We start from the raw sequence: 14879 nt of genomic DNA, 5'->3' as shown, positions 1-14879 counted from the left end.
GGAGAGTGCAATCCTACCGAGAGCAAAAGATTATTCCGTCCATAAAAGTGCAGGAGTTACAAGGCTTAGAGACCACACAATACTAAAGGCTACAATAGGATATAATATATCACAGTAAAGGCATCTTTTTGAACACTGCTGTAGGTGTCGCTATGATGAAAAAGACATTGACTGAATTCTTTAGTATTGGATACATATACAGCTAAAAATATATACATATATATACAGAGAAATAAGACCAGACACAGTGGTCGGCACTGCTGTGCTCACATGCACTAAGGTGATCCTTTCTTCCCACCGGTACACAGCTTTCCTTATTGACGCACACTCACGAGTCTCTATTCGGTGCTCAACCCCGTGCAGACAAATCCAATAGCAACAATATTAGAGTAGAAGAAAAAGGGGGGGGGCACTTACGAGTCGGAGTCTCTTGAAGAGTGAAGACTATGTCTTTATTAGGTGCAATAAAATTGCATAACGCAGGACGCCAGGACCTGCAGCGTGGTGTTAGTGAACAGCTGCTTTCGCGCCGTAAACTGGCGCTTCCTCAGACTACGCCCCTTCCGTCACCTGGAGCCAGGTAAATACACCTCTATGTCCACGTCACGGGAGATAGGCGTTACCAAACAAAGTTTAGGTATTAACCAACAAAATCTTGAAAACATGCAAGGAAAACGTACATAAGTTGCTATAAGACTCTAAATCATACAAATCATAAAAATACACTCATGTCTAATCTATCGTTGAGACCGAGACCTTCTTGGGCATTTATTCTTAGGATCCATTTCCCTTCTTTTTGTAGAAGGGTTTTCTTAATGTCACCGTCGCTTGCTGCCATTGCCCGTTCTATCCCCAAAAACCGCATTACTTTTGGATCGCTGTTGTGCTCATCTCTGATATGAGAGATTAGTCTCGGGGAACCCTTGCCTGTACGTACAGAATTAAAGTGTTCCCTAAACCTTATATTCATGGGGCGTGTGGTACAACCTATATAGAACCTATTGCAAGGGCAGCATAGCCCTTGCAATAGGTTCTCCCGTATCGTGGACATAGAGGTGTATTTACCTGGCTCCAGGTGACGGAAGGGGCGTAGTCTGAGGAAGCGCCAGTCTACGGCGCGAAAGCAGCTGTTCACTAACACCACACTGCAGGTCCTGGCGTCCTGCGTTATGAAATTTTATTGCACCTAATAAAGACACAGTCTTCACTCTTCAAGAGACTCTGACTCGTAAGTGCCCCCCCTTTTCTTCTACTCTAATATTGTTGCTAAAAAAAAATATATATATACACATATAAATACACACATATTAAAAGTTATACAATTTAACAGCAAAATTTAATCAGCTCATAACCCCTTGTTCACTGTCTACTTTCAGGGAATGACAGTCTGTGCTGGTCATGTGATGTACATAAAGTGTGCAGCGAGGACAAGCAGGGCTCTGTGCAGTGAGGACAAGCAGGGCTCTGTGCACTAAGGAAAAGCAGGGCTCTGTGCACTAAGGACAAGCAGGGCTCTGTATACTGAGGACAAGTAGGGCTCTGTGCACTGAGGACAAGCAGGGCTCTGTATACTGAGGACAAGCAGGGCTCTGTACACTGAGGACAAGCAGGAATCTGTACAATGAGGACAAGCAGGGCTCTGTACACTGAGGACAAGCAGGACTCTGTACACTGAGGACAAGCAGGGCTCTGTGTACTGAAGACAAGCAGGACTCTGTATACTGAGGACAAGCAGGACTCTGTATATTGAGGACAAGCAGGGCTCTGTACACTGAGGACAAGCAGGGCTCTGTACACTTAGGACAAGCAGGGCTCTGTACACTGAGGACAAGCAGGGCTCTGTACACTGAGGACAAGCAGGGTTCTGTACACTGAGGACAAGCAGGGTTCTGTACACTGAGGACAAGCAGGGCTCTGTACACTGAGGACAAGCAGGGTTCTGTACACTGAGGACAAGCAGGGCTCTGTACACTGAGGACAAGCAGGGCTCTGTACACTGAGGACAAGCAGGGCTCTTTACACTGAGGACAAGCAGGGCTCTGTACACTGAGGACAAGCAGGGCTCTGTACAGTGAGGACAAGCAGGGCTCTGTGCGCTGAGGACAAGCAGGGCTCTGTGTGCTGAGGACAAGCAGGGCTCTGTGTGCTGAGGACAAGCAGGGCTCTGTGCAGTGAGGACAAGCAGGGCTCTGTACACTTGATGACCAGCAGAGCTCTGTACACACAGGCTCTATTGCATGCTCCCGGCATGTCAACGGGGCTCTGTACAGTGAGGACCAGCAGGGCTCTGTACACTGAGGCTCTGTTGCATGCTCCCTGCATGTCAATCAACCTGCTGTGTGAGCTGGGAGCATGTCACATAGCCTCAATGCACAGAGGCTTTTCTTCTACTCTAATATTGTTGCTAAAAAAAAATATATATATACACATATAAATACACACATATTAAAAGTTATACAATTTAACAGCAAAATTTCATCAGCTCATAACCCCTTGTTCACTGTCTACTTTCAGGGAATGACAGTCTGTGCTGGTCATGTGATGTACATAAAGTGTGCAGCGAGGACAAGCAGGGCTCTGTGCAGTGAGGACAAGCAGGGCTCTGTACACTGAGGACAAGCAGGGCTCTGTACACTGAGGACAAGCAGGGCTCTGTACACTGAGGACAAGCAGGGCTCTGTACACTGAAGACAAGCAGGGCTCTGTGCACTGAGGACAAGCAGGGCTCTGTATACTGAGGACAAGCAGGGCTCTGTACACTGAGGACAAGCAGGGCTCTGTACACTGAGGACAAGCAGGGCTCTGTACACTGAGGACAAGCAGGGCTCTGTGCACTGAGGACAAGCAGGGCTCTGTATACTGAGGACAAACAGGGCTCTGTACACTGAGGACAAGCAGGACTCTGTATATTGAGGACAAGCAGGGCTCTGTGTACTGAAGACAAGCAGGACTCTGTATACTGAGGACAAGTAGGGCTCTGTGCACTAAGGACAAGCAGGGCTCTGTACACTGAGGACAAGCAGGGCTCTGTGCACTGAGGACAAGCAGGGCTCTGTACACTGAGGACAAGCAGGGCTCTGTGCAGTGATGACAAGCAGGGCTCTGTGCACTAAGGACCAGCAGGGCTCTGTGCACTAAGGACAAGCAGGACTCTGTATACTGAGGACAAGCAGGGCTCTGTGCAGGGACGACAAGCAGGGCTCTGTACACTGAGGACAATCAGGGCTCTATGCAGTAGCGACAAGCAGGGCTCTGTGAAGTGAGGACAAGCAGGGCTCTGTGCACTGAGGACAAGCAGGGCTCTGTATACTGAGGACAAGTAGGGCTCTGTGCAGTGAGGACAAGCAGGGCTCTGTGCAGTGAGGACAAGCAGGGCTCTGTGAAGTGAGGACAATCAGGGCTCTGTGCACTAAGGAAAAGCAGGGCTCTGTGCACTAAGGACAAGCAGGGCTCTGTATACTGAGGACAAGTAGGGCTCTGTGCAGTGAGGACAAGCAGGGCTCTGTACACTGAGGACAAGCAGGGCTCTGTACACTGAGGACAAGCAGGAATCTGTACAATGAGGACAAGCAGGGCTCTGTACACTGAGGACAAGCAGGACTCTGTACACTGAGGACAAGCAGGGCTCTGTGTACTGAAGACAAGCAGGACTCTGTATACTGAGGACCAGTAGGGCTCTGTGCACTAAGGACAAGCAGGGCTCTGTACACTGAGGACAAGCAGGGCTCTGTACACTTAGGACAAGCAGGGCTCTGTACACTGAGGACAAGCAGGGCTCTGTACACTGAGGACAAGCAGGGTTCTGTACACTGAGGACAAGCAGGGTTCTGTACACTGAGGACAAGCAGGGCTCTGTACACTGAGGACAAGCAGGGTTCTGTACACTGAGGACAAGCAGGGCTCTGTACACTGAGGACAAGCAGGGCTCTGTACACTGAGGACAAGCAGGGCTCTTTACACTGAGGACAAGCAGGGCTCTGTACACTGAGGACAAGCAGGGCTCTGTACAGTGAGGACAAGCAGGGCTCTGTGCGCTGAGGACAAGCAGGGCTCTGTGTGCTGAGGACAAGCAGGGCTCTGTGTGCTGAGGACAAGCAGGGCTCTGTGCAGTGAGGACAAGCAGGGCTCTGTACACTTGATGACCAGCAGAGCTCTGTACACACAGGCTCTATTGCATGCTCCCGGCATGTCAACGGGGCTCTGTACAGTGAGGACCAGCAGGGCTCTGTACACTGAGGCTCTGTTGCATGCTCCCTGCATGTCAATCAACCTGCTGTGTGAGCTGGGAGCATGTCACATAGCCTCAATGCACAGAGCCCTGCTTGTTTGATCCTCATTTTGGTTACTATTTTTTTTTAGCCAAAACCAAGAAAGGAACCAATACAGAGAAAAAATATAATGGACAAACGTTAACCTATTTTGGACCCACTCCTGGTTTTAGTTAAAATGTTAACCAAAATGCTACATGTGAGCCCAGCCTTAGTTTTTGTTACATCAGAATACTGTATAGTACCCGGTGTCAAAATTATTCTTTGCAAAATATAAAATGACTAGAAGGAAAGTTTAGCAGTGAAACCATAATTGAGGATTACAGAATTGTGAAATGGCACTATAACATAGGCTGTACAAGAGAAGTAATGGAAGTTTCTCAACTTTTTACCAAGATGAATTTGGTATATAAACAAAAAAAATGGTGCGTATTTACTTTAAATCTAAAACTATAATCCCAAACATATGTATTCAGAACTGTAGTTTTTCACATATTAAGCCATAACAAAAGATAGCCTAGTGGATCCCTTAAAAGGTATTCTCAGCCAGAAAATAACTTGTCTTATTTTTAAAATTGGCAGCGCAGCCCAGAGGAGTGCACGCACAGCAAAGTGAGACAATCTGAAAGAAGAGCAGGCGAGAGCTGTAAAGGCAAGTGGTGGCCGTCCAGAGGTCAGCTCCACTGTTCTGAGATATCATTTACCGTAAATCACAGCCCAGTTCTTGTTAACAAGGGTGATGACTCTACCATTAAGACAAATAGAAATATGGGTCAACAGCTGCGATTAGTAAAAGTATTCAACTTTACGAGTCCCATAGATAAAGATAGATTCTGACAAACTGGAACTGTGTCATAAGAAAAAGAAAGAACTTCAAGCTTTGAGTCCAAAAAAAAGAAATAAAAAAAATCTTAAAAAAGGAAAAAGCCAGACGAGGGCACAGGAAAACAACAAGGAAATGAGCGGCCAGTGGGGCACTGAAGTGTTTGATATACTGCCAGAAATAAGGAGGATTTGCGAGGCAGAGTGTCACCACAAAGCATATTGCATACCAAAACACATGTCATTATTCCAGAAGGATGAGAGAGAAGAAAAAGGATTAATGTGACTGAACTGAGAAAAAGACCAGGACCTGAATGATGGAAATGTGCTAAAGCATTGGAATAAAGTCACATAACAACACAGACAACAGGAGTTGTTAAACTACCCCCTATATCAGTGATCTTCAACCTGCGGACCTCCAGATGTTGCAAAACTACAACTCCCAGCATGCCCGGACAGCCGTTGGCTGTCCGGGCATGCTGGTAGTTGTAGTTTTGCAACATTTGGAGGTCCGCAGGTTGAAGACCACTGCCCTATAGAGTCAGATATAAAGTTGAATGAATTTCCAAAAATTTGCTTCAGGTCTGATTTGTTAGAATCAGCCCTCAGATTCAATAAGTGCCCCTATTCCCCTCAAGTCACATGAAGTGAAACTCTGAGGTCTCCTAGGTTTCGTTTAAAAAAAAATTTTTTTTTATATTTATTCAGTGTATAGTAGGGTTTCCAGCAGCAGCAGTACATTATGATTGACAAGGCAGAATATGTCCCAGCTATGTAGGGGTAGCAGTAGCAGGGGTAGTAGTGGCAACAGCAATACAGTATGGAACATGATAGACAAGGCAGCATATGTTCAGCTGTGTAGGGATATACCGTATACACTCGAGTATAAGCCGAGTTTTTCAGCACGATTTTTCGTGCTGATAACACCCCCCTCGGCTTATACTCGAGTGAACTCTCCATCTGTCAATCCCTTCTCAGTGGTCTTCAACCTGTGGACCTCCAGATGTTGCAAAACTACAACTCCCAGCATGCCCGGACAGCCGATTGTCCGGGCATGCTGGAAGTTGTAGTTTTGAAACATCTGGAGGTCCGAAGGTTGAAGACCACTGCAGCCTTCGTCATCATCCAGACCCCCCCCCCCCCCCCTCCTTTAGTTTTCCACTCACCTCCCCTCGGTGGGAAGGAAGGGTGAGCTGGTCCGGGCCATCTATGCTGCAGGGACCGTCCGGTGGTGAGGGTTAGTTGTTCCGGGCTGTCCATTTTCATCGGGAGGCCCTCTTCTCCGCTCCAGGCCCTGCCCCGGACTAGTGACATTGCCTTGACAACGACGCACAGGGACGTTCGTCCCTGCGCATGAACGTCCCTGTACGTTGTCGTCAAGGCAATGTCACTAGTCCGGGGCCGGAGCGGAGAAGAGGGCCTCCCCGGTGAAGATGGACAGCCCGGAACGACTAACCTTCCCCACCAGACGGTCCCTGCAGCATAGATGGCCCTGACCAGCTCATCCTTCCTTCCCACCTAGGGGAGGTGAGCAGAAAACTAAAGGGGGGTTCTGGATGATGACGAAGGCCGCAGTGGTCTTCAACCTGCGGACCTCCAGATGTTTCAAAACTACAACTCCCAGGGCATGCTGGGAGTTGTAGTTTTGCAACATCTGGAGGTCCGCAGGTTGAAGACCACTGGATTGACAGGCGGTGATGATGAAGGGGGGGGGGGGGGGGTGTGGGATGAGGACAGGGGGATGATGACAGGCGGTGATGAAGTAGGGGGGGTGTGGGATGAGGACAGGCGGGGATGATGAAGGGGGGGTGTGGGATGATGACAGGGGGATGATGACAGGTGGTGATGATGAAGGGGGGATGATGACAGGCTGATGATGACGGTGGTGTTAATAACGGGGGTGATAATGACGGGTGTCTGGATGATGACGGGGGGGATGATGACATGGGGGATGATGTATTTCCCATCCTAGGCTTATAGTCAAGTCAATAACTTTTCCTGGGTTTTTGGGGTGAAATTAGGGGCCTCGGCTTATATTCGGGTTGGCTTATACTCGAGTATATACGGTAAGTACCGGAAACAGCTGTAGGAGTAGCTGCGGCAGCAGTACAGTATGGAACATGATGGACTGGCATATACCAAATAAATACTTGATGGCATACAGTGGGACAATGGGGACCCATGGAATCCTTACCAGTAAATAGAGTTATACAAGATAAGACCAGACCACAGAGGTCCATGCACACTTCGGATAGGTCGCTCTGAATTAATTCCAAGCGGAATCTGCTGTCAGAAGAATTCCATTGATCTCATTTAGATTCTGCTGCTTAGAAGGCACTACTGAAGTTCGGTTCGCGGATCCGGATTCCGATAAAAGAATGAACATGTTCATTCTCCTCGCAAAATCTGCTCAGAAAAGCATATCAGTCAATGGGACTTTTCAAATGCTTATTTCTGCTGTAAAATTTCAAAATAAGCGTTAATTTAGGGTGGGACAGATCCGCTGAATTTCCGTAGTGCGCATGGGCCCCAACAGCTTAGTGTTTCAGTCAAGGGTTACATGAGAGATTCAGATATTGATATGGAATAGTTTATAAAAGAAAGCGACGGCAGGCACACCAAGAGAAATACTACTACATGGGCAGAACATCCAGCTGATAAAGAATTTTGCCTAGCCCTTTCAGGAAAATTGAGATTTTTTTTCTGTAACAAATTAAAAAAGAAAAATAAACTTTCAATGGACCTTTTTTCTATTTGAGCTCTCGGAAATATTACAACTAAAATAAAACAAAGCCAGGGGAAAAAGTTGCTGAACTTTAAACATTTTTCAAGTCCCATCAAATTGAGAAGCAAAACAAGGCAGGGCGAATAAATATTTTACTCCAAAGAGAAGCAGAACTAGATCCAGCAAAACATCTGCCATAACAAACTGCAGGAAGAGACCATGAAACTCGAAACCTAGACTGTTGTGAACTGTCAGGAACTCTCTGCTGCCAGGGCCCTGCCGAGCACGGTGGGACCCTGCAGAGCCAGCTGTGTGGAGGTTGCCCTGGTCCATACAATGTACTCTGTCATGCCCATAGGTTAATGTTCTTGCTTATAGGCCTGCAGTGTGAATTACCACTAGGTGTTTTGTCTTGAGGATTCTGATGTACAAAACATAATAAAACAGAAGCTGGATGGTTTCCAAATGATGATCCTTTTTATGGCCAGGATAATAACTTAAAGGGGCCCTGTCATCACCAATGAACAATGTATTCTTATACATTTCTGCTCAGTTTCTATTGGCATTACTGGAATCCAAGAGGTGATGGATTCCAAATTTATGTCGCTGCAACATTTAAGCCTTGTGTTATGGCACCAAGTATTTCACAGAACTGATTGATGATAGAAGATATACTACCACAGCAAATATTTTCATTAAAGGCAAAATCTAGGCTTGGATGCACCTAAGTCAAAATATCAAAGATGATCTACAGCCACAAACACAAGTTTAAAGTGTACTTAAAAAGCTAAAAACCACTGAGGCAGTACATTCTCTGCTGTGGTCAGCATCTTGTTACACTAGAGGTGTATCTGACATGTGGTCCTTAAGAACCTCTAAGAAGGAAATAGTTCTCAGAACAGATGCATTGACTCATTTGTACCTTCAGCCATTACAGCAAATTGCTTACTGCTTACTTACTCAGTCCTACATTAAAATTCTTTGAGGGAACAAAACTCCATCAAAGTGTAGAAATATCTATATGCAACAACTGATCCCACATACAATCCTTATAGAGCAAAACAGTAAGACTTATACATCAAGGATGATGTATTCTGGGTCATGTTTGGATAACATCAAATTTACCAATCTTAAAGTACAACTTCAATAAGGAAACCAGAAGCAGCTAAAAAAAAAGGTTCTTCAGTCTCCCTGCTAAATAAACTTCTCATATGTCTGGCGTCACTGATCGGTCCTGGATGGGAATGCCAGATGCAACATGCTGGACCTTTGGATCTTTTACATCCATGGACATGGTGACATGGTGCTGCCTTATGAACCATCCAGCATAGTAAACCGCCTGTGTAATATTACCAGATGAAAAAACGCTGAATGCAAAGTTTTTTCATTTGGCGCTTGCAAATCAGATGTCAACTGTATTGGAATTCTTTCCTCCAGGGGAAAAAATGGCACTCCAGTGCAATACCGTGTAATAAAACGTGAAAGCTTTATTTATCCATTTTAAAAACATATACAAAAATGGGGGAAGAACAAAAAATATATTGCAACAACTGATGTGTTTCAGGATAGTCGGGAGAGAAAAGCTTCAAGAGAGACGCCGGCTCAACGTAGCGCAGGACAAAGGCCTGTGTCCTGCGCCACGTTGAGCCGGCGTCTCTCTTGAAGCTTTTCTCTCCCGACTACCATTACTGACCGGAGGGCTGCGGACACTTCTATATCACACCCTCACCACTGTTGTGTAGGTGGGTACACAACTACATCAGGTGAGCGAATTACATGTCTTTTAATTTCCAAGCAATCCTCTTTTATCACACCACAGAGCGCTGTCACCTCCCTTTTCAGATAGCGTTTCAGGATAGGACCCCTTTGTAAAGGCATAGTGTGAACAATATCAAACCCGATCTTATACTCAGTGGGATCCTCCCCCAATCACATTTCCAGGAACTCACTGATGATTAACGCTTCATATATCTTATAACGTGCTACTATAAACAATTGAGAAAAAAAAAAATATATATATATAAGCACATATATGAAAAGCAAAAGAAAAGAAGATTATGTAAATGATATTGCAGCAAACCAAGCATAAATGTAATGGTGAGAACAAATCAGTAAAAATAAATTATGTCCGTACGATTGTTCAAACCAGCAGGCGAACGTGTTCCTAATTTCACAATCCAAAAAGCTTCTCTAGCTAATAATTTTCTCCTCCAATTTCCACCTCATGGTGGACGAGTTACCTTTTCAATCTGTATGACTTTGAACGTAGAAACACTTCCTGCATGACACTCTTTGAAGTATCTCAACGCACCTGAGCAAGGTGCTCCGAGATTCTTTTCTTCAATTTCCTTGTGGAAAAGAATCTCGGAGCACCTTGCTGACGCGTGGGCTCCGGACACTGTTCAGACCTGTGCGCTATCAGGTGCATGCAGGAAGTGTTTCTACGTTCAAGGTCATACCGATTGCAAAGGTAACTCGTCCATCACGAGGTGGAAATTGGAGGAGAAAATTATAAGCTAGAGAAACTTTTTGGATTGTGAAATTAGGAACACGTTCGCCTGTTGGTTTGAACAATCGTACGGACATAATGTATTTTTACTGATTTGTTCTCACCATTACATTTATGCTTGGTTTGCTGTAATATGATTTACATAATATTTTCTTTTGCTTTTCATATATATATATTTTTTCTCAATTATTTATAGTAGCAAGTTATAAGATATATGAAGGGTTAATCATCAGCTGTGTGAGTTCCCGGAAATGTGATTGGGGGAGGATCCCACTGAGATTTAGTTTGAGATCGGGTTTGATATTGTTCACACTATGCCTTGAAACATGTCAGTTGTTGCAATATATTTTTTATTTGTAACGGAGCTGGATGTGAATCCTCTAACATGTGTGGCTGATACCACGGACCGTATCGGGGAGTGGAGTCTAAGGTGCCGCTGGTCTTCACCAGAGCCTGCCGCAAGGCAGGATGGGCTTGCTGCGGCAGGCGACACCCAGGTCGCTACCCCCGACACGGCTCGACCACACAGGTAGCTGGGCAAGGTGAGGTACCAGAGGATAAGGCAGTAGCAAAGTCAAACGTAGCAGAAGGTCAAGGCAGGCGGCAAAGATGCGGAGTCAAATAACGTAGCGGGAAGGTCTGGATACACGGGTAAGGCAAACAGGCAATACGGAACACTTGATCTCAGGTTAGGGGCATCCCGCAATGCAAATCCCAGCCCAGCCAGCAGACAGGGACCTCAGGACACTGCGCTCATGGCCGGAGGGCAGAGCGTGACATTATTCTTCCCCCATTTTTGTATATGTTTTTAAAATGGATAAATAAAGCTTTCAAGTTTTATTAAACAGTATTAGACTGGAGTGCCGGTTTTTCCCCTGGAGGAAAGGATTCCACTTTCTCTCATCGAGTTCGTGGCAGCTCTGCCCTGTGCACCTGGTCCAGCCGATATCGGAGTCACACTGTGTGGAGGGGTGAGCAGACTTTGTTTCCATCTTCTATGAATAGACGTCAACTGTGCCAAATCACTGGATAAATGGTAACAAACCCAACTTGCTACCATGAGCTATAACATTATTGTGACAGGACGACATTTAGCAGTAAACAAGTGCTGATCTCATTATTGGGTGATGTGTAGCTGATAACAATGATTTTATTGGCTGCACAAAAGGTCCAATCAGCCGACGAACAAGTGCTTGTTCATTTGTCAGCTGTTCGCTGACCCTCTTACATTGGCCGATTATTGGGAACAAGCTTTCCTACGAGCGCTTATTCACCCAATTATAAGCCTGTGTAAAATTCTAAATTACCCAATAAACATGTACTGTTCTGGGTATTGTTCTGTTTCACAATATGGCAGTAGTGTATTTCTTTAAACAGATTATATAACTGAAATTTTTTAGATCTGAGACAATTAAAAAATGCAATACAACTTCAATATGAGAATGCAGTCAAAAAAAGAGAAATATAGATATTTTTTGCCTTTGTAGAAAGGTTAATGGTACAATATCAAGCATTATTTGTATGTTCTGTTAACAGAACCAACCTGTCATGGAGTTCTCTGAAGTGCACAACTGCTCTCGGAGCTTCTCAATGTCATCGGGATGTGTCTGCTCATACAGAGTACTTCCAAACCATTCTGACTGGGGCTGGTTCAGTACAGGTGTGACAGAGTCAGAAACATAGATCACTCGCCCAGTTTCTGCTGCCACAACAAACAGAAATCCATCTGCAGCTTCCAATATAAGATGCTTCAACTCCTGGCCAGATGAAAAATAAGCAAATGTGTCAACACTAAAGTCAGTTTAGCAAATACATTTCAGGAAAAGTATTAACCTCTATCTTGACAAGGAGTGGACTATTTTACATTCACTTTATATAAATATTTGTTTACACTAAACTTATTGATAATTAAGAATATGGCATATGTAGAATATGCATAACTGCATATGAAGGGGGAGATTTATCAAAACCTGTGTAGAGGAAAACTTGCTGTCTTGCCCATAGCAACCAATCAGATCGCTTCTTTTATTTGTCAAAGGCCTTTTTTTTTAAATGAAAGAAGCGATGTGATGCTTGGGCAAATGGTGGTTGCTATGGGCAAATGGTCAACTTTTTCTCTGCACAGGTTTTGATAAATCGCTCCCAAAGTATTTTGCTTAACGACTTCCTGGGCTCCTTTACATAATAACAAAAAGAAGAGAAGAGCCCGTTCGGCACTGTGATTTCAGAACTGCTGGAGGTACATTTATTTATTTAATTTTTTTTTTTATATAGCGCCTACAGATTCCGCAGCGGAATAGGGTGTGCAGTTGGTTCTTGTGTTAAGGTGTAGGTGGTGCTCAGGCTACTTGCAGTATTCAGTGGATACAATATTCATGAGAGGAGAGAGAAATAAAAAGCCGGCCACTCTCCGATATATTCCTTCTTCAAGCTTTAATTGCAGCGACATAATACTCACATATACGGGGGTGTGTGTACAGAAAGGAAGAACAGGGGGGTACAGAGACGACAAGCTCCGGTTCGCACACTCAAGTGCTTCATCCGGCCAGACGAAGCACGTGAGTGTGCAAAACGGAGCTTGTCGCCTCTGTACCCCCCTGCTCTTCCTTTCTGTACAACCCCGCCCATGTGAGTATTATGTCGCTGCAATAAAATCTTGAAGAAGGAATATATCGGAGAGTGGCCGGCTTTTTATTTCTCTCTCTCCTCATGAATAACAACAAAAAGGCTTACAGTCAGGTTCATAAATATTAGGATATCGACCCAATTCTAACATTTTTGGCTCTATACACCACCACAATGGGTTTAAAATGAAACAAAGATGTGCTTTAACTGCAGATTGTCAGCTTTAATTTGAGGGTATTAACATCCAAATCCGGTGAACGGTGTAGGAATTACAACAGTTTGCAAAGGGACAATTGGCTTCTCAGCTGTTCCATGTCCAGGAGTGTGTTATTCCCTCATTATCCCAATTACAATGAGCAGATAAAAGGTCCAGAGTTAATTTCAAGTGTGCTATTTGCATTTGGAATCTGTTGCTGTCAACTCTCAAGATGAGATCCAAAGAGCTGTCACTATCAGTGAAGCAAGCCATCATTAGGCTGAAAAAACAAAACAAACTCATCAGAGAGATAGCCAAAAAATTAGGAGTGGCCAAAACAACTGTTTGGAACATTCTTAAAAGAAGGAACTCACCGGTGAGCTCAGCAACACCAAAAGACCCGGAAGACCAAGGAAAACAACTGTGGAGGATGACAGAAGAATTCTTTCCCTGGTGAAGAAAACCCCTTCACAACAGTTGGCCAGATGAAGAACACTCTCCAGGAGGTAGGTGTATGTGTCAACAATCAAGAGAAGACTTCACCAGAGTGAATACAGAGGGTTCACCACAAGATGGAAACCATTGGAGAGTCTCAAAAAAAGGAAGGCCAGATTAGAGTTTGCCAAACAACATCTAAAAAAGCCTTCACAGTTCTGGAACAACATCCTCTGGACAGATGAGACCAAGATCAACTTGTACCAGAGTGATGGGAAGAGAGGAGTATGGAGAAGGAAAGGAACATGATCCTAAGCATACACCTCCTCTGTGAAGCGTGGTGGTGATGGTGTCATGGCATAGTGGGCATGTATAAATGCCAATAGAACTGCTTCTGATGTATTTATTGATGATGTGACTGCTGACAAAAGCAGCAGGATGAATTCTGAAGTGTTTCGGGTAATATTATCTGCTCATATTCAGCAAAATGCTTCAGAACTCATTGGACGGCGCTTCACAGTGCAGATGGACAATGACCTAAAGCATACTGCAAAAGCAACCAAAGAGTTTTTTAAGGGAAATAAGTGGAATGTTATGTAATGGCCAAGTCAATCACCTGACCTGAATCTGATTGAGCATGCATTTCACTTGCTGAAGACAAAACTGAAGGGAAAATGTCCCAAAAACAAGCAGGAACTGAAGACAGTTGAAGTAGAGGCCTGGCAGAGCATCACCAGGGATGAAACTCAGCAATGTCTGCTGATGTCTATGCGTTCCAGACTTCAGGCTGTAATTGACTGCAAAGGATTTGTAACCAAGTATTAAAAAGGGAAAGTTTGATTTATGATTATTATTCTGTCCCATTACTTTAGGTCCCTTAACAAGTGGGAGGCACATATGCAAACTGTTGTAATTCCTACAATGTTCACCTGATTTGGATGTAAATACCCTCAAATTAAAGCTGACAATTTGCAGTTAAAGCACATCTTGTTCGTTTAATTTCCAATCCATTGTGGTGGTGTATAGAGCCAAATATGTCCCAATATTTATGGACCTGACTGTATATCTCGGAGCTGAAAAGCACTATAGAAGATAAAAAGATATGTCCAAAATCATGATTAACAGTCCTATTTAGCCATTAACTTATTTATACCCTTGTCCTCTTGCTGACAGGTCTGCTTTCTTTCATTTCTACTAATTATTCCCCCCTCATGGTTCACAGCAAATTAATAAGTCACATACTTTCCCATATATGTGCCCTTTCCATTTAGGAAACGTGACCTGTGACATTTCAATTAT

General features: G+C 44.5%; 1 protein-coding gene across 2 annotated transcripts in view; it reads right to left on the bottom strand.

Annotated features, from left to right (window-relative positions):
• Nucleotides 1–14879, bottom strand: part of ARNT2 (aryl hydrocarbon receptor nuclear translocator 2) — a 144488-nt gene that overhangs the window by 72179 nt on the left and 57430 nt on the right. For both annotated transcript variants that reach the window (XM_056571943.1, XM_056571944.1), the window contains one exon: nucleotides 11868–12081. In XM_056571943.1, coding sequence (XP_056427918.1) covers nucleotides 11868–12081 — 214 coding nt within the window. The remainder of the gene's footprint in view (nucleotides 1–11867; nucleotides 12082–14879) is intronic.

The sequence above is a fragment of the Hyla sarda genome, chromosome 4, assembly GCF_029499605.1.
Source record: "Hyla sarda isolate aHylSar1 chromosome 4, aHylSar1.hap1, whole genome shotgun sequence".
In the NCBI taxonomy this organism is placed as follows: domain Eukaryota; kingdom Metazoa; phylum Chordata; class Amphibia; order Anura; family Hylidae; genus Hyla; species Hyla sarda.
Note: the sequence above shows the minus strand (reverse complement) of the source record. Positions and strands in the feature narration are given on the sequence as shown.